General features: G+C 40.5%; 1 protein-coding gene across 1 annotated transcript; it reads left to right on the top strand.

Moving 5' to 3' along the window:
- The first annotated feature begins 270 nt into the window (after window positions 1-270).
- DNAJB11 (DnaJ heat shock protein family (Hsp40) member B11) lies at window positions 271-18125 on the top strand. Its single transcript, XM_025877032.2, has 10 exons — window positions 271-554; window positions 3128-3284; window positions 7790-7887; window positions 9653-9785; window positions 13523-13665; window positions 14457-14539; window positions 15203-15260; window positions 16373-16484; window positions 16741-16900; window positions 17663-18125. The coding sequence occupies exons 1-10, from the start codon at window positions 487-489 to the stop codon at window positions 17725-17727; spliced, it is 1077 nt and encodes a 358-aa protein (XP_025732817.1). The 5' UTR covers window positions 271-486; the 3' UTR covers window positions 17728-18125.
- Window positions 18126-20650: the final 2525 nt, after the last annotated feature.

Below are 20650 nucleotides of genomic sequence, written 5' to 3'. Positions count from 1 at the left end.
GGTAATTCATGTACCTCGAGTGCCCTCTCTTGGCACCGGTTCGTCCCACCGCCTTCTTACGTAATTTTCTACGACTCGCGGCTACCGGGGCTGAGCGGATTCCTGTGGCGGCGCGACTCTCTGACGTTTCCTCCTCTAATTGGCCCGGAGCTGCGGCTGCAATTCGGGGGCCTAAGTGGCCGCCCGCGCCGCCTCGGAGGTGAAGTGTACTGCGCTGATTGGCTGCGAGGCGCCGGCCGCGTGTGATGTCCCGGGCAGCGATTGGCTCTCGCCTGCTCAGGGCTTCTCTCCCGGGGACTCGGGACTCCCGGGAAGTGGACTGGGCAGAGGAGGGGGCGAGCTAGCTGTCGCTCCGGACCAAGGAGGAGACCCCGGTGTGAGGCGGCCTCTCAGTGCCGGGTGGGCTGGTGAGCTGACGCGGCGGCGGCGGAGGCTGTGAGGAGCGCGTGGGCTAGGGACCGGCACGGAGGCCGGCACCGAGAAACCATGGCCCCGCAGAACCTGGGCACCTTCTGCCTGTTGCTGCTGTACCTCCTCGGGGCCGTGATCGCCGGGTGAGGAACAGGCACCCGCGGGCACGGGGCCCGCGAGTCTGTCAGTCTTGGCTGGGGATGAGGGAGCATTGCCAGACTGAGGGAGTGGAGAGGGGCGTTGCTGAGGTTGGGCGGTGGGGGCAGAAGAATGGGTCGTGTGGGCCAGGCTAGCGGGGTGGAGAGGAGAGCAGTGGGTGGCACGAGTGAGAGGGGCTTAGGTCCAGAGGCCCTTAGAGCTAGATTTGACCAAAGGAGTGGGATTTGGATGCAGTGCCAGACACACCGTGGGGGTGGGGTTGCTGCTGAGCTGCAGAAGAGGACCATACAAAGTTGAGCCTGCAACAAGCCCCTGGGGGGGGGGGGGTGATATTAAAGTGGGTGGGTTATGATGCGAGGCTGAGTGACGAAATAAGGACAGGTAGGGAAGCCATGCTGGGACTGAAGAAAATTGGATTGAGGAAGCAAGGCCAACTCTTTGGAGAGTTCTTGTATTTCCCAGCTTCTTGAGATAATTCACCCTATGGCTGTCATGCTTCACTGTCTCTCGCCATGTACATTCTTGAGAAGCTTTATGATCTTATGAACGCGAAGAGCATTTCACCGACAGGTAGTGAGGTAGAATTCAAGACCATCCATCCCCACCCCACATACAAATTCTCTGCCTCTGAAGGAACCACCTAAATTCTCATCTGTAACATGAAGATAATAAGGTGTCCCCTGTGTGAAGGGAGTAGGACCACCTGAACTCTTAAGGATTCTTCCAACCTTTTAGATCCATGATCCTAAAGCGTGGTGACCACAGGATACGATACGCCAGGCTCATATTAGAATGTGGGGAAGTCTTAGCTTCTAACAATTCATACATTTCTCTAACTGGAGGAGATGCTACTTAGCAAACCTTTAAACTTTAAAATGCTTGTTATTTCTTAAAAGTCTTTTTCCCTGTGCATATATGCTTAAACTTTGTTGTCATTTTTTTAACTTGTGAAACATTTTAAATTGCTTAACAAATTAATTTCTTCTAGGTAATGCTCTATTGTTTTTCTTAGTATGTTTTTGTTAGTCCTTCACTTAAAGCAACACATACCCTAAGATGTTTAAACAGAATGTCAGTATGAATAGTGTTAATTCTGTAGCTTTAAATGTCAGCCTTTTTATAAAGAAGTCTTTTGGGAACTGTAATATTGATGCTGAACTATGCCAGCCATCTTTTCCCTGGGCTGTTACTTAGCCATTTTTATATTAAGCATATTCTAAATAAGCCTCATTTTTTAAACAGCTCTTTTGTTATTAATTTTAGTGAACCTTTTGATTTATTTAGTCCTTGTCTCAGATCTCAAGGGTGTTTGCAGATTTTGGGGGGGAGGATAAAGCATCTAATTAAGTCTCATGGAATCCCTTGGGGGTGATAATTTTTCAAACTTATTCCTGAAATGATTAAAGGACTTTCCATAATGGGACTAAGAGCTTATGAAATAATTTTTTCAGTGTTCTGTCTTATATCACCTGGCACCCCAATGCATTTTATACCCACTGCATTTTAAAATCACTGTCACTACTACATTAGCATGTCCTTTGTGAACAACTTTCCCATCCCCTGTGTTGAGAAATGCATTTTCAGAGTAATTTTTGATGGCTAAAGTGACTCTGGCAAAAGGAGTAGGTTTTTTTGAGCATGCTTATTTATTCTTTTCATCCAACGATTATTTGTTGATGTCTTCTGTGGACTACAGTCCCTGACCTGAAAGTTTATTATTATAGTCTGTTCCATCCATTGGTCCTTCATTTAAAGATTCCTTTTATAATTAATTTGGTTCCAGCATAGTCCCTTGCAAGGAGGTCGCTGAATCTGTACCTTATCTCCCAGCTCATGCCATATGTATATTTGTAGCTCCTGAGACTTTTAGGCTCCTACATATGCGCTTCAGCAGCTGTCTATAATTAAAACTTGACCAAGACAAACCAGTATAACCACTAGCAATGAATTCAAGATTGATATTTTCTCTCACTTTTAGCAAAATAACTCCAAATGGATGTTACTCTTTCTTCAGGGTTCTCACTAGGTTTTGGCTTAACCTCTATGTTAACCTCTCAAGTTAATTTCAGTCACTTCATGTTTAACATTCCAAACAAAGCTACCTAATGTAATCTTTTTGGATAAAGAAATCATCCTTTGGTTTTTATTTGACCTTTGGAAACAAATCATTTGAAGTCACTAATAGAGGGAAGGAAAAAGGAGAGAGTTAATTTGATTATACGGTTATTGGTTGGAAATAACATGTGACCATAAATAAAATAGTTTTCTTGCCTGAAGATAGTTCTAAGAGAAGCGTACCACAGATGTTTTGAATAATTCTGGCAAAGTTCAAAAAGTGCATAGCCTCTCATTGTGACTACTTCAATATATAAGACTCATTACAAAGTCTGATGTGTTCTCTTTTTAGACATTCTTTTTTGTGTGTCACATGTATACCTTCATTTTCCTACCTGTTTGCTCATACACAAACCTAAATGTAAAGGAAAAAATTCACTTTTAAAAAAATGTAATGTATAGCTCTTTAATGAAGTACCGTCTCCTCCTCCCTACTCCCCAGGCGAGATTTCTATAAGATCTTAGGGGTGCCTCGCAGTGCCTCTATAAAAGACATTAAAAAGGCCTACAGGAAACTAGCCCTACAGCTTCATCCTGACCGGAACCCTGATGATCCTCGAGCTCAGGAGAAATTCCAGGATCTAGGTGCTGCTTATGAGGTGAGTTGGGAAAAAGATGAAGTATGAATAAAGCCTACAGATAGGAGTCAGTGTAACACAGAGTAACACTCCTTTCTTTCAGGTCACTTCTTTTTAAAAATAGACAATAGATAAAAATAAAAGTAGTGTTTGCTGCTGTATTGTATATTAATGTTAGTATATGCTATTTCCTAATTTTTTCATACTGTTTTTGTTTGATTAAGGAGAGTAAGGTGAAAAAGATGAAAGAAAGAAAGATTGATAGATTAATGAGTACATTGATCACCATTCAGTCAGTTTGGGAGCTAGAGCCAGAAATAGAAACAAAATCTAAATGAGGATTGCAAATTAACATGTCTACATGGACCAGACACACAACATGCAGGGCAGTTATAAGATAAAACATGACAGTGAATATTCTACCGCCATGTTGGGAATCAACAGGGATTGATGAGGACTGTGACAAACTGAAGCCTTCTTGCCCATTTCCAAGGGGACAGCTGTTACTCAACCCCAGCCAGTTTCTGCCATGTACAAATGGAAACATGGTGTTGCCAGATCATGTAATTTTTCAAGAGAAGTGGAAATCCAGATTTTTCTGTAATTCTTTTGATTGGAAAATGTTGGTAACTAATTCTATTTAAAAATTTCTTTTTTGTGCAGATCAAACAAAACACAGCTATAGTTTGTAATTTGTAGGCTCTAATCAGGAGATGAAGATACTTTGATCAGTATCATCTCATTTAATCTGCACTAGGACACCATGAAATATAGTAGAGCTGGGCATATTCTTACTCCTATTTTCTTTTTGTTTTTTTTTTTCATTTTTAATTACACCAAGGAATATTTATTGAATGCTTAATGAATTATTTACTATTTGGAAAACTGTTGTACACAGATTCTTTCAACACTATGGTGAAAACATTTTACAAATAAGTTCTAATAATCTTTTGTCTATTAGATTAGGAGGTAGCTATTTTGTGTTGCAATTCACTTTTCCTCTAGAACTAGAATAAGAGCTCCAGCGGGAGCCTTATTGAGGTATAACTGACAAAATTGATGATGTTTAAAGTGTACATCATTATGATTTGATGTATGTATACATTGTGAAAGGACTCTGCCCGTGTAATTAATAACACACCCAGCACCTCACTTATTTGTTTCTTTTTATGGTGAGAACATTTAAATTCTGCTTTCTTAACAGATTTCAGTTATACGTTACAATGTTATCACTCTAGGGATAACATTCTCATTTTCTAAAAGGGCACAGGAAAAAATAATTTAACTCTGAAAGTTATGGAGCTAAAACTTCTGAATTCAAGTTAAAACCCTGGATAGTGGAAGGCTGGAGCCAAATTTGAAAAATATTTTAGTACTGGGAAAAACCCCAAAGGAAGGGATCCCAAAGCCTAAATTAAAGAATCCACTGAACTAAAACAGTGATTGATACCTAGGGGAAACCTAGAGCTAATAGGGTTCCCCTTTTTCTATTGACACTTTTAGGGATCCTATAGGACTGAAATTCCTAACCTGGGGCCCATAAATAAACTTGATAGCATTGGTGGACTCTCTTATATGTAACATTTTGGTTCTTGTTGATAATATGGATTCCATATTTTGCACTATTTTCCTATAAATATTCCCATTTTTTGCTAGGAAGCCAATAGTCCAAAATATTTTTTAGGGAAGCTGTTGCTAAGAATTTGTCATGTTCTTTAGAGTCTACCATGTTGGGGCACATGGGTGGCTTAGTTGAACATCCGACTCTTGATTTCAGCTCAGGTCATGATCTCAGGGTCATGGGATAGAGCCCGACATCAGGCTTCATGCTGAATGAGGAGCCTGCTTGGGATTCTCTCTCTCCCTCGCCCTCTGCCCCTCAGCCACCACTTGATGTTCACTCATTCTCTCTCTGTGTCTCAAAAAAAAAGAAAAAAGAGAAAAGAAAAATATTTAGAGTATACCAGGTTCTTTAGCTATGACCTAAGCAGGCTATACATAAATCATTCATGAGATTGCAGTTTATTTAACTCTAAGAAACTTTCTCATCACTAGTTCAAATTTTCTTTTTTGTTTGTATCACTCACTTCATTGCCTTTGGTCCTTAGATAAATTAGTGTTCACAAATCAAAATCCCAGTTAACTTGAAGAGTCTTTTGTGAATACAAATCTGTCTTCTCTACTGAATTGGGATTACTGCTGGCATTTTAATTAGTTGAGACTCTGGGTTGATTGGCCAATCATCTAAGAACCTTTATTTTCTCTTGAAAATAAAATAGTTTCCAAGACCATGGAATAAAATTGCATTCTTTGGACAGAAGAAAACTGAGGAGGAAGTGAATTATAATAAATAACTTTAAGGATAGTTTTGGGGGTGGTTATTCCAGGAGCCTCTGCTTTTTGTAAAGAGGCTGACTTTAAAATAGTCTTTGGGGGTTTTATTTTGTGTGTGTGTTAAAGATTTTATTTACTTATTTGTCAGAGAGAGCACACGAGCAGGGGGAGTGGCAGGTAGAGGGAGAAGCAGACTCCCCGCTGAGCAAGGAGGCCGATAAGGGACTCAGTCCCAGGACCCAGAGATCGTGACCTGAGCCAAAGGCAGACACTTAAGTCATTGAGCCACCCAGGTGTCCCTGTTTGGGGGTTTCGAAGTGGTGTTTTTCATAGACCCAAATGTGGGGTTCATTTCTTTGTCAAGACAAGACCACAGTAGACTTGAAAGTAAAAATATTGGAAGTCCAGGTTTTAATAATAAGAGTTTTGGGTTTTGTTTTGTTTTTTTTTTTTTAAAGTTAACTCTGCCCATTTCTGCTTCCCTGATGTAGCTAATTTTTTTTTAGGATATTTACCAAAATATTCCTTTCATGTGAACTATCATAGTGCCTTTAGTCAAGTACTCTGGTCACTTCTGAACTAACCCATTTGTCTCTGTTTTTAAGAATGCTCTCTCTCGGGAGCCTGGGTGGCTCAGTTGGTTAAGCGACTGCCTTCGGCTCAGGTCATGATCCTGGAGTCCCGGGATCGAGTCCCGCATCGGGCTCCCTGCTCAGCGGGGAGTCTGCTTCTCCCTCTGACCTTCTTCCCTCTCGTGCTCTCTCTCATTCTCTCTCTCTCAAATAAATAAATAAAATCTTTAAAAAAAAAAAAAAAAAAAGAATGCTCTCTCTCAGGACGCCTGGGTGGTTCAGTCAGTTAAGCATCTGCCTTCGGCTCAGGATCAAGTCCCGCATTAGGCTCCTTGCTTGGCGAGGAGTCTGTTTCTCCCTGTGCCTGCTGCTTCTCCTGCCTGTGTGCTCTCATTCTCTCTTTCTCTGACAAATAAATAAATAAAATCTTAAAAGAAAAAAAAGAATGCTCTCTCTCATACACTCAATTTCTTGTAACATTTAAGATAAATTTAGAAAAAGAACATTTTTGCAGTGGCTCCTTACACATCATTCAGCCCAGAGCCAAAAGTGTGTCCTGTTTATATATGCCAGGCAGGTCTTCCCTTTCTTTTGCTGAGTCAACAAGCTCCATCTACTTCCAGCCTCTCTTTTCCTGAGCCAGTGCAAGTATGGGTTGGAAATAACTTTCCCCTTCAATCTGCTGTCTAAATAGGAGATTTAAAATAACAAAGAAAGTATAAAATTATTTAGTTGTCAAAATTATATATGTGGGAAGCTTTTACTTTTTTTGGCATGTTGAAAGCAGATTTTAAAGAGTACGGAAGCTTATTTTGTTTTTATATTCTTTGGTATTATAAATGGAATGGGCCCAGTCTTTTCAAGCTGTGAAATTGTCCTTGAGCAGTCTTCATAGAGCAGTGGTTTCTTTGTTGGTTTGTTTTACTCTCTGTAATTCAGACTCAGAAGGTTACAAGCTTAAACATATATGGCAGACAGCATTCTGCTACAAAAGGATTTCTACATACCCCCAAAATGGAAAAGGGAATATGAAAATATAGCAGTATAGACCTTTCCGAAGGGCCTGTCGTTTGATTCCCTTGATCTGTCAGTCTCCTAATGTGTGTGGGGGGAGGCACCTATATGGTGTGGACATGTAGGCCTGAACAGATTTTAAGGCTGTCCCATTTTACTGCGTCTATCACTAATGACAGTCTGTCATAGTCATATCCTAATGTATGGTTCAGAGAGCTACTGTCTCATAGACGTGAACAGCACAAGCACAAGAATCAAGCTGCATGGGAAGTAAACCTGAGGAATTCATCTCACCTCTTTCCTGTTGCTGCCCTCCCCTTCACAGCCACACTGCTAATCTCAGATACGATTTTTATGTGTCTAGGCCAGTTTTGGTAAAGACATGAATTGAGCACTGTGGAAGTTCCAAAATGAACAGCGCATCAAAGAATTTAGTCTGCTAAAGAAAATATATATGTGCCTTAGTGCCGTACATAATGAAAACTGCATTCCACAAACATCTTAGACACAGTATCAGAGTTTTAAAAAAAAAAGCATAAATCTGAATGTACCTTCATCGCATATAACCAACTCCTGATCTTTTCCTCAACTGGCTTTTGTCCCCAGGTTCTGTCAGATAGTGAGAAACGGAAACAATATGATACTTATGGTGAAGAGGGATTAAAAGATGGTCATCAGAGCTCCCATGGAGACATTTTTTCTCAGTAAGTCATTTGCCCATCTGCAAAGTGTTAGCATCTGAGAATGGATCATTGGATGATTATTAAAGATATATCCTTACTCCCTTGTTCAGAAGCTTTTGATGAAGAATAAAACTCAACTGATTCTTGACGGAAAGGTCAATCCTCCTCCTCCCTGTGGGAATGCATTCTTCTCTTTTCATAAAGTTCCAAAAAAGACAGGGAGCACTGAAAGTGCTGTCCATCCAGCTCACCATATCAGTCAAATTACCCTGACAGTGTTGGGGGCCCTGTATGTTGGAAACCACTATATGCTGTCTCTTCTCTGTCTTAGAATCTGCAAACCGTTAATGCACAAAATTATTCTTACAAGCAGAGAGAGAGAGAAGTTCCTACTCCCATACCCAAAATTGCGTCTTTTTCATTCTGTCAACAAGAAAGGGACAGTTACGGTAATCAGCATTGGTGGAAGGAGTTAGGGTAGAGGCTCTTTATCTCCTGTTGCACATGACTCTCTGGGAGTGCTAAATGGCTGGAATAATACACACCTTTCCCTCACGCTCTTTGAACCCCTCTTTATTGAATTTCTGTATGCCTGGATGGATGCCATATAAGATCTTAATCTGGGGTTTCAAATGAAGTTACAAACAAAAAAATGTTTACGTATGCTTTCCTATGGGGAGAGGTTTATTGCTTTCTTCAGATTCTTAAAGGGTTTTATGAACCCTTTCCCAAAGAGGAAGTAAGAATCACTGTTGCATACAATGGTTTTCCCCATTTAGTATTTGGGGGTGACAGTAGATTTTTCAGAACTTGTGAAGATGTGTGCGTAATATGATTAGGAAGTCCTTTTCTTCCCCAGGATTGATTTGGTTGTTTTAGCCTCCCAAGAAAGTGTCCTGTTCCTTTTGGCTATTAGAAGTGATACCAGAAAGAGAAAGCTTCCATCTGTACCAACCACCTCCCCCCCCCCCCCGCCGCAAATCCTCCCTCTCTGTTTTTGTTTAAGATTCAGGGAATCTATTCACCAAGATTGGTTGGTGGGTGGGAGGGAGTTACCCAGTTGTCATCACTGTGCTAACATCTGAGGCTTCTTAACATCAAAAATTAACGTTAAGATTAGAAACCTGCACATTTGAAGGTCATTGTTTGTATTAATTCAAAGTGATGCTTTTGTTACTTACAAAAATTGATTTTGGTTCTGTAGAGAACAGAACTTCCTTTTTCTTAAGGTCCAGAATTCTACTAAGGCTGATGCTTTTTTAGCTTATTTAATTATGTACCCAAGAGTTTTATACAGAACAGTAGCTTCCTTGACTAAAGCTAGGTTCCTAAATATACAAAGTGAACGCTACAAATGTTCAAAATTACCATTAGAGTCAGCATTACCTGAGTTTATATATCCTGTGCCCTTTCTCAGTAAGTCCATTATATCCTGATATCCCTGATACTAAAACAGATTATTATTATTGATTAAGCCCAACTTTGAATTCATCAGCACACTGTACTTAGGCACTTTACTGTATGTCTGGACAATATTTATTAAAAGGAAAATTTTTTTGTGGCAGGGGACAATATAGTTGATATTAATTAGTATTAATAATATTAATAATAAATAATAGTATTAATTAAAAGTTGTGTATGATGTATGACTCTCAATGTATTAAAAATGTCAGGTTTTTACACAATTTGTTGGTAGGACACAATATTGTATCCATGTGAAGAAAACTAAATAATTGAAGACATGAACTCTGCTTTCTTTTCCTGATGATTTTACACTTGTCCACAGCTTCTTTGGAGATTTTGGTTTCATGTTTGGAGGAACTCCTCGTCAGCAAGACAGGAATATTCCAAGAGGCAGTGATATTATTGTAGATCTAGAAGTCACTTTGGAAGAAGTATATGCAGGAAATTTTGTGGAAGTAAGTTCAAACGATACAGCTAGTCATATTAACTCCCAGAAGTTGTTCTTTTGACTAAAAACAAGAAATTTCTGAGTCCCTTCCCTGTCTTTTGGGAGTCGGGAGAGTGACCACATGTACCGAGTTGAGTTAATCATAATCCTTGGTTCCGTGATACACAGTTACTGTTTCATGAACTCATCGCCCAGCCCAGGAACTAACTACAAGCAGACCACCACTTATGTCTGCTCCAGGCTACTTCCCTTCTCCATTCCTCTGCCTCCCTTCATAGCTAGCTACTGTCCTGAGTTTTGTCCTTACTGTTCCTTTGTCACTCTTGTTTGTTTGTTGTATTATATATGTATGAATACCTGAATAATGTATTGTTATTGTTTTTGACTTTGTAAAAATGGTTATCATACCATACCTTATCTCCTGGGACTGGTGTCTTCTTTCACTATTATGTTAGTGATTGGTGCCTGTTGCTGTCACTGTAATTCTGCTGAACAGAATTTATGTGACAACAGTGTATTAGTAGGCATGTAGGTTATTTCCAGATTTTTTTTTCACTTCCTTACAGTGCTTTTATGAACATGTTGTACATATATCCAGGTGCATGTGAGCAAGAATTTCTCTTGGGTGTATATACAGAAGGGTGGAATTGCTGGGTAATGTGAACCAATGTTGATTTGTACAAGGTGATTCCATATTGTTTTTTCAGTTGATTACTACCAGCACTTCCACCAGCAGTTTATAAGAGATCCTATAGATCTGCCACCTCTCTAAAACTGAATTATTAGACTTCTCAATTTTTGCCCATCAGGTGGGAAGAAATGTTATCTCATTGTGGTCTTGATTTGCATTTTCTCAGTTCATAATTAGGATAGACACCTTCCTATATTTAGTGGCCATATTTGTTTCCTCTCTTGTGCAATATCTGTTCATATTTTGCCCATATTTTTTTTGCCCTTTTCTTATTGATTCCTAAGAATAGTTTATTCTTACTATTAACTTTTGTTGGCTAAATGTAGCCAATCAGTTTGTAACTTGTGTTTTCATTATATTGAAGATTTATTTAAAATGAAGAGAAGTAATTAATTTTAACGTGACCAGATTTATCAGTCTTTACTTTTATGGTTAGTTTTTGTGTCTTGTTTAAGAAATTCTTTTCTGCCCTAAAATCAGAAAACAAGTCACCTATAGTTTCTACTGGCACTTTGGGATCTTTTCATTTGAGGTTATTCATCCCTTTTTAGTTCTGGAAAATTTATCTCCATTATTTTTTCAAATATATAATCCTCTTTGTTGGCATTTCTTCTATCTGCTCTTAACTTTCTTTTAAATATTAAAAAAAAAAAAAAAACAAAGCAAAAAAAAAAACTATTCTGGTTCTTTAGCCTTCCCTGCTTCCTCTAGGAGAGTGCCTTATTTTGTTTCTGGCTCACTACAGTCTTCAACTATGTCCATCCTAATAATATCCCATTGGCTATGTTTTTATTTCAATTCACATTTTTAAACATAATATCTCTACTGGATCCTTACGTTATTTCTTACATTATTGCTAATGTCTTTCCTTATCTCCTTAAATATTATGCTTATTTTAAATTCTTGGTCTCTCTTCTCTAATACATTTGCTTAGAATGGATGTTTTATCCAGTTTGTTGTCTTTTCTAGGGCGTAAGGGGCATATAGCTGGACTTCTCAGGTGTCTAGATGTTTTTTTGGCCTTTGAGCTTGTATTTCCCCCATGGGTATCAGCAACTCTCTTTCCCTGGTAGAGTGTCTTGGGGCAAGCCTTTGTATAGTGGTTTTAACTGTGTTTTATTTGTGTTCTTGGAGGTTTGTTTGGTTTCATTTGTGGTGTCTGGGGTCTGTTGTTTTGGAGGAGGGGGCCAAATGGTGCTTGTCCCAAGGCAGTTCAGGAGAGAGATAAGAGCAGAACTTCAGTGACTCTTCTCTAGCATCTCCACAGTAGCCCCCAGTAGCTGCTATGCCGAGGTGTAGCCGCCATATTATACACGTGCCCATTCCAAACAGCCTTCCATCTCTAGAGTTTTCTAACCAATTGAGTGTTATAATTATTATTTCCTGGAATCCATGTTTTCTTTTAGTTTTTTGAGGATTTTGGAGCAGATAGCAAGCAGCCCATGCATATGTACTTGCTTGACAAGAAGCATTTTCTTTAGTTGTGCTTTTGCTCTGAATAGTTGAAAGAAGAGGACTGGACAGTTGCAGAGGATGCACTGGCTTCTAATACTGGGGTTCAGTCTGAAGGGTGGGGGAAAGGGCACTGAAAGTATTTGGGCCGTCTCTCCTTCAAAAGCAAGATAGGTTGTTGAGGTGGGAGAGGGAGGTGAACCTAATGAGCTCCCCTGTTCCCTCCAGACCTGTTGTCTTCAGTCATCACTAATACACTGTGTACCTCACTCTGTGCAGTTAGTGTGTCCCTAAACAAAAATCCAGTTGTTGTAAAGGATGTCAATGACCTTGCCATTTAAATGACCCCATGGAAAATTCTTTTTCAAGGAAAAATGACCTTGAGAGAGCATAATAATTAAAAGCACAGACTTTGGAGCTAGACTGCCTGATTTCAGATACTGGCTCTACCATATTTTAGTTAGGTGACCTTGGTCATGTTCCTGAACCTTTCTGTGCCTTCATTACTTGCCCTCTAAAATGGAGACTGTATCAATATCTACTTCATGAGGTTGTTGCGAGGATCAAACAAGTTCATATATGTAAAAGTGATCAGAGCATTGCGCGGCACGGAGTAAGTGCTATAGAGTGTCTACTCTAAGTACTGTTGTTGTTGTTGTCATTTATTCTGTTGACCTAGGCTTTCATGTATTTGTAAGGGGCTTTTCTCCCAAGCATTTGTGTCCTCCTGCTGCATGAACATGTGCCTTGTGATTAGGTGTTTGACTGATGAAACAGACAAAACCGGGAATACATTTCTTCATGTGCCTTGGTTCCCACATACCTGGGGGGAGCAGCGTGTTTGGTTGCAAGCAGCTACAAAGAGGTGATCATTGTGTCCCTCACATGTTCAGTATCTGAATTGAGATAGCAGTGGAAAACAGTCCTAGATCAAGTTGCCTGGAACAAGGAAGTGTTTTCATTAGATTTATCATAGCTAATGGTATGGTGGCAGCTAATACCAGCTTTTCAAGGCTGTGGTTGTACTCCAGGGGTTGTGCTTGCACAGCTCAGATTTCTTAAAAGATAGCAATTCTGTGAACTGCTTTAACTCAGTGGTGTTTAGTTGTGCCTTAGAAATGCCGATATCAGGGGCGCCTGGGTGGCTCAGTCGTTAAGCGTCTGCCTTCGGCTCGGGTCATGATCCCAGGGTTCTGGGATCGAGCCCCTAATTGGGCTCCCTGCTCCGCGCTTCTCCCTCTCCCACTCCCCCTGCTTGTGTTCTCTCTCCTGCTGTCTCTCTCTCTGTCAAATAAATAAATAAAATCTTTTAAAAAAATGCCAATATCATACACATTATTTTTTGGTTCTCTTCTTTCTTAATCTCCTCTCTCTTTTCCAGCTTCAGATGTTGGGTCATTTAAGTATCCATTTGCTTCATTCCTGTATGGGGGCTGATTTGTAACTCCACAAAGGCTTCTGTCAGCGTTAGGTCTCCCTGGGGTATAGCTTGCCAGAGAAGGGAACATTCCAGCTCCGGTACGTGTGCAGCCCTGATCAGTTGAGGAAGCCAAAGGCTCTTTTACAGACAGAGAAGCTGATGTTGTTTATGTACTTCTTAGGTAGTTAGAAACAAACCTGTGGCAAGGCAGGCTCCGGGCAAACGAAAATGCAACTGCCGGCAAGAGATGCGGACTACCCAGCTGGGCCCAGGTCGCTTCCAGATGACCCAGGAGGTGGTGTGTGACGAGTGCCCTAATGTCAAGTAAGTGGAGCACCTTCTCTGTTCTACCAAGAGACACTTTCATCCTCTCACTTGTCTAATAAAATGCTAATGGTCCATACTGAGATTTTTTCCTCTATCTCCCGACACCCTCCTCTCTCTCTCTCTCTCTCTCTCACGTTACAGCAGAGGATAGAGCAAAGACGTGTACCTTTTTATTTTTCCCAAAAATGTTTCTTCTAAATCTCTCCTTCTGTGTTTCTGAACTAATAAGCTGTGCCTTTAACTCTGAATATACTTAGCAAATGTTAATATTTCATTTTTCCTACTTGGAATAGTAGAGCAGTCATATATGTCCAGCTAACATTGCAGATTAGAGAAGTACTATTTGCTGATTATGTTATAAACATAACTATTTAATTGGACTGTACATTTATATATATCAAAACTCGATCAGTTATTTGTGGGATCAGGAAAAATATCAGGTAGGATAAACTTTGCTTCTGATTCCTATCCTTCCAGGTGCAAATTTATGTAAGAGTGAGTAGTTTTCTCTGTTACTGATCACTCAGCTCAAAGTAATCAGCTCAAAGTAATCAGTCTACTGCAGGCTGCTTTGGAGGCCGCAGTTACAAGATTATATAATATGTAGTAGTTTTGCCCTGGCTTTTGGCATGTAGGAGATGTAAATAGATCTCAGATGGCTATGTCAACTAGAGGTATGGAATAGTCTTTTAAGAAACAACTCTGATAGAACAGAAAAAATTAATTATGTGTATGTGGGGTTTGGTTTGTATTTTCATTTTTTTCTTTCTAAATTCTCTCTTTCTCAGACTAGTGAATGAAGAACGAACACTGGAGGTAGAAATAGAACCTGGGGTGAGAGATGGCATGGAGTACCCCTTTATTGGAGAAGGTGAAATACTGATATTGATGTTTTACTGTCATAATTCTCTGTTCTCTGTGTGCTTGTGAATACCAGCAACCCCCACCTCACACCATATCCTAATGGCCACGTAGTAAGTGCGAGTATCATTTCCAACACTCTCAGGTCAGTTTTAGTGCACAGAAAGCCTTTCATGGCCTTCCTGGATGTTCACCTTAAACCGCGGCACTACAGTTTATCTTTAGAATATCACAGCCAAAAGTGACTACCTAGTAACTTTTTATCTAGTAGCCTAAGTTATATCAAAATTTAGGGTGTTCAGACCCTATTGGATTAATTTTAACTCAGCAATGAAAGACAATATGTAGCTCTGGTTGGCAGTAATAAAATCTCTCAGACCTCACCTTTGAGGCTTCTGAAAGAAAAGAAGCTTTAAGACTTTATATTCAAGAAATCAATGAATCTTTCTTTGTTTAGGTAACAGGTCAAGTGATTTATTGCTGTGCCTGAGATACAGGTGATCTTCACTAATAATCCGAAACTTGATATAACCAGTTAGAGACACTGCTCTCACAGGTAGACTTGATAGGCCACACCTAAGGTAGTGGCTTTAAAAACTTCTCCTAAACTATAGATAGATTTGCAGCGTGTGTCCTGTGTGACTTAGAGTATGCCATCATGTCTTCTAACTAGGTGAGCCTCATGTGGATGGAGAGCCAGGGGACCTGCGGTTCCGAATCAAAGTTGTCAAGTAAGTGATCGGATTTTGGAGGCCTTCTCTTTAGCCCCCACTTTTCAGATTATTTGGATTAGAGAGAGATGGATAGCCACCAGGACGCTGCTAGAGTTTTCCCTCTGTTTCGTGCCCTTCACACCCTGAATGATGATCCTTTGTGACTCTACAACAATACTGAAAATTTGGGGGTGTGGCCAAGGATTGAGCTGTTAACATATTTACTCAGGACCTACAGATCCAAAAGATGTTGGAAGGAAAGAATTGATGAGACAAGTAAGGAGTTGTAAAAGAGAGGCAAACATGAATGGGACTCAAGGAGACCTGTGATTTCGACTGAGGAAGCATGGCACCACAAGGATGGAAGACTTTAGATAGAAAGAACTTTCTTTTACATAATATGCAGCTTCTCTTTAGCATGAAGTGCTGCTTATATAGGAATTTTGCCTGGGACTCAGGCTTTCTGGTTTATTATTTCTCTCTTGTTACCACCTTGGAAAGCAGCAATTACCTCTGCTTCTAAGGATTCATTGGAACAAGTTTCCCACATAAATATGGAGAAATGGGCCCCCACTGCCTAGGACTTTCCCCTTCTACTTTCCTCTAGGACTTTCCCCAGCTTTCCTTACCTACTCTATCTTTCTCACATCTTCCCAGAGAAACTGGAACATGTGCTATTCCCTGAGTAAACCTGGTACCTTCTCAGGTCCTGGTCTTTGCCAGAATTCCCTCATACCCCAGCTCCCCCTCCCCCATTTCTACCTTATCTGCATCTCTAGAGCTGACCTGACCTTGAGCCCAGCTCTGGAGACCTTCCCAAACCCGTTCCCAATGCCCATCGCCCAGTCCTCACTGCCAGAAGTTGTCTTTCTCTTTTCTATAATCTAATTACTTACAGTTTTACTTATGTGCTTTGCCTTCTCCTGATTTATAAGCTTCTTAAGCATAGGATTTAATAAATCTTACACAACTTTATAGTTCTGATTAATACTACACACAAAGGAGTATCTAATAAATGCTTATTGTTTGAAAGACTGGTATTCATCCTTTCACAAGATTTTTCTAAAACCTTTTGAACACTTTCCAAAGAAAGATGGAAGTTTTTGATTTTTACCTTATTCTGTTTTTAGACACCCAATATTCGAAAGGAGAGGAGATGATTTATATACAAATGTGACAATCTCACTAGTCGAATCTCTGGTGGGCTTTGATATGGATATTACTCACTTGGATGGCCACAAGGTAAACAGATCAATTTTCCTGCTTCCTGTCCTTTTAAAACCTTCATGTGGGTGGTTTGGAGATTACGTGTTTGGTTTTTCTTTTTATTTTGAAAATGTATTTCTTTGGCTTGCAGTATCCTAATGGTGTTTCCCTTGTCCCTTCATCCTTGCTTCTGTGCTGAGCTGTGACAGGAGCTGTGGACACAGTGCTCACTAGAAGCCGTGTGTTGTATTTCAAGAGTCCTAGTCCAGTTCCATACCCTTTTGCTTTCTAGGTACATATTTCCCGGGATAAGATCACCAGACCAGGAGCCAAGCTATGGAAGAAAGGAGAAGGGCTCCCCAACTTTGACAACAACAACATCAAGGGCTCTTTGATAATCACTTTCGATGTGGATTTTCCAAAAGAACAGTTAACAGAGGAAGCAAGAGAAGGTGAGCAGTTTAATGAGAGAGAGAGAGAGTATGTGCGTGCCTGTGTATATGTCTGCGGCATGTGAGTATGAGAACAGGGGAGGGACAATAAAAACAACACCCTCCAGGGACATCAGACGTCAGACACAGGACCAGGAAATGAACTTGACTTTCTATAAAGGAGATACTCAAAATTCTTCTGTCACTATGTTACAGAAGGCTGTGTGAGCTGGGCTTTGAATCCAAGGTGTGGATGTGAATGTGAAAAGGAATCACATAAAACAAATTAGCTGGACCAAACCGTAAAGGGAAGGATCGGGTGTACATTAGAAGGGCTAGAGGCTGAGGGGAGGGGTGGCATCAGCAATGGCTGCTGGAGGCAAGGGCCCAGTTGGTGCATCTTAAATAGGAAGAGGAAGGAGAACAGTGAAAGAAGCCAAAACTGTAAAGAGGAGAAAGAAGAAGGAACGGAAAACAACTGAAGAACTTTATTTCCATTCTGATGGCTTCTTCTCATTTCTCATTTGATAGGGTTTTGTGGGAGGTGTGTGGTCTGTGTGCCTGAGAGACAGAAAGAGACAAGAGGTCGTCTTGGACATATATGTGCCCGTGGGTGGTGGAGGGGATCCACACGCAATGAACTTGAACATAGGTAGTTATTTGTTTAATTTGGATCTGCCATTGTCATACGGCCTTTTGTGAGCCTCCCCATGGAACCTGCTCTTTAAATTCTAGCGAAGTCACATTTTTTTGATAGAATTCACTTGTTCCCTCTTTCTTCAGGTATCAAACAGCTACTGAACCAAGCATCGGTGCAGAAGGTATACAATGGACTGCAAGGATATTAAGAGTGAATAAAATTGGACTTTGTTTAAAATAAGTGAATCAGCGATATTTATTATCTACAGGGGTTTTTTTGTGTGTGTTTTTGTTCTTATTTTCAATATGCAAGTTTGGCTTAATTTTTTTCTCCTAACGATTGTCATGAGATGAATAAGAGGGCTTAAGAATTTGTCCATTTGTGTTCAGAAAAGAATGACCAGCAAAAGGTTTAATAATACCTCTCCGTTTGGGGATTTAATGTCTGGTGCTGCTGCCTGAGTTTCAAGAATTAAAGCTGCAAGAGGACTCCCGGAGCAAAAGAAACACAATATAAAGGGTTGGAGTTAACTGTTAGCTACTTCGTTCAAAATGCCAACTGGAGAAGTCTGTTTTTAAATACATTTTGTTGCTATTTTTTTCTTGACTCCTGTTTCTTGTTAGTTTAGCTGCCCTGTTGTCCTTCTGTCTCCATCTGGTCACTTTCCCTTGATCCGCCCAGTTGCCCCCTGGCTTTCTATGGGCTAGTTGGGTTGTCTCCTACTGGCAAGATGGACACACAAATCTGCAAAAGGCTGGTAATGATCCAGTCCCCCATGCCCAATCAAACACATATAATATCTTCTAGAAAGGAGCTTGAAGAAACTGAGTAGATTAGAGATTGGGGAACATGAGTCAAGGTTACACAAAGATCTAACTATTCCTGAGAAAGTATATTTCCTCTCATTTAATTTGGGAATGATCTGATATGGATACTTTGCTGTTTTTTTTTTTTTTTTAAAGATTTTATGTATTTGAGAGAGAATGAGAGAGAGCACGAGAGGGAAGAGGGTCAGAGGGAGAAGCAGACTCCCTGCTGAGCAAGGAGCCCGATGTGGGACTCGATCCCAGGACTCCAGGACCATGACCTGAGCCGAAGGCAGTCGCTTAACCAACTGAGCCACCCAGGCGCCCTACTTTGCTGTTTAGAAAGCACTTTTCATATATACAATCTCGGTTGACCTCATGATTAAAAAGCCTTTGGTTTGTGTTAGGAACGAGCATTACCACTGGCTCTAGAAAATGAATGTGAGGTAGACCTGTGGATTACTTTTGGCTCCCCGAGTGGCCCCTGAGTCAGAGGGCACGTGACTTTTGAACCTCCTTCACTCTTCCACAGGCCCGTCACACTACTCTTTGTATACGTTTGGGCTTCTGGCCTCAGCTGGTGAGGGGTTCAATAGTGTCAAACAACTTCTGTTGCAGGATGTGTGCAGCTACCTTCCTGCCATCCGTGGAGTTCCAGCAGCATTCCCACCTTTGTTCAGGTAGCCAGTGCTGCTATTTGCCTTTTTGTTGCATTTTGCCCCCGATTTACAAAAACTAGAAAATTTCATCAATTTAGAACAGTTAAGAACAAGATGAAAAGAAGCACACTTTTAACCTCAATTGGATACTATTTGGACTTGAATACAACTGTGTGTTCCTTTGTGAAGGAAAAGAACAAAATTAAAAGGCTTATTTGAAATGCTGGAAATCTATTTTAGAATTCAAATGAAACCATGTAAATACATATTTAAGTTTCGTGGACTTTTTGTACATTTGATCTTCATTATATACTGAGTTACCTCATTGAACATTTTTTAGAAATAATCATTTCCCGTACATTTCTTGGCCCAAGGGAACTCTGGATTGTTATCTGCACTTGCTCATCCCCCTCTTTCTAAGATTTTTTGCAAGAGTCAGTCACATCCTAAGAGCTAGAGTTACTAGTCTTGGCTAAAAAGACCCCATAGAGATAATGTTCTTACTACAAATAAGAATGTTAATGGGGCTTTGTCACTCCTGTTAATTCATGGTCCAGACGGCCATGGTTTGAGAAGTTAAAAAGAATATCCTTTTATCATTTTACTGAGCTTCAGTTCACTTTAAGCTTTATCTGAAGCACACTGTAATGTGGAAAGATTTGTATCAAAGTTCTGTAGATTTTTCTCGTTATAAACCATTGAGGCAAAATGGTGGTGGTGATGATGGGGAGATCTTAAAACCAGGCTCCAGAGCCCAAGCTTTTTGCACTATGGTATAACTTTGCCCAGAAGTTAGTGCCGTCCACAATTGGAGTGCTGGTTCCTGAGAGAGCTAGCTCCCTCCAAAGTAGACTAAAGATAAACACCTATCCAGGAACGTTGCAGAGAGGGTTATTGGTCTTGGGAGGTTGTAACCATCATATGTATGTTCTCTTCAGTCAGAAGTTTCTCTGTATTACAGAGTTGTCAAGTGAGGAACAGTTAAGAGTTGTCTTCTTACTGAGTAAAAAATATTTATTGAGTGCTTACTATGGGCCAGGTTCTGTTCAAGTACTTTATAGGATGAGCTCATTTAAATAGAAGGGAAACTGTTATCCTTGGGGTACAGATGAGGAAATTAAGTTCCATCTCACAGCTTACAAGTGGTGGAACCAGCATTTGAACCCAAGCAGTCTGCTCCAGCATGCAGAGAATTTGATCAAAGGGGATGTAAATCCAAACTGTCACAAAATACCACACTAGGAGTTTTTTATTTCTTCTGGGGCCTTTGAAGCACAAACCTTCAGGTGAATCTGAAGTTTCAAGTTGAGACCTTATCACTGTGGCTCACTTTAAAGAGGAACTGGCTGAGCTGAGAAGTAGCTATGGGCTACTAGCCATGGGCGTGTTGTCCCTGGAATTTTGGTGGCAGCATATGAATCCAGAATGATCATGGTATTTCAGACGATCTGGCCAAATTCTGGGTAATTCTTAGAGTACACAGATATCTTTTATTTAACTCTCACTGTAGAAACCGAGAGCCCCATCAGTGATCTGGACGCAGGTCCAGGAAGAAGACACCCTGACTGATGTGCCCCACAGTTGCCCAGAAAGCAGTCTGTGAATCTACAGGGTTCTCAGCAGTTTGCTCAAGTGTGAGCGTGCTTAGCCCCAAGGCTGCAGTCCT

This window comes from Callorhinus ursinus, unplaced genomic scaffold, assembly GCF_003265705.2.
Source record: "Callorhinus ursinus isolate GAN/ISIS: 27379988/994484 unplaced genomic scaffold, GSC_fseal_2.0 scaffold1, whole genome shotgun sequence".
Classification (NCBI taxonomy): domain Eukaryota; kingdom Metazoa; phylum Chordata; class Mammalia; order Carnivora; family Otariidae; genus Callorhinus; species Callorhinus ursinus.
Note: the sequence above shows the minus strand (reverse complement) of the source record. Positions and strands in the feature narration are given on the sequence as shown.

What these genes read in the sequence shown, in the direction of transcription:
- DNAJB11 (XM_025877032.2), top strand. Translation starts at nt 487, where the DNA reads ATGGCCCCGCAGAACCTGGGCACCTTCTGCCTGTTGCTGCTGTACCTC. An exon ending in GTACCCCTTTATTGGAGAAG is followed by an intron (nt 14,540 to 15,202) that starts GTGAAATACTGA and finishes TCTTCTAACTAG; the next exon opens with GTGAGCCTCATGTGGATGGA. An exon ending in TTCCGAATCAAAGTTGTCAA is followed by an intron (nt 15,261 to 16,372) that starts GTAAGTGATCGG and finishes TTCTGTTTTTAG; the next exon opens with ACACCCAATATTCGAAAGGA.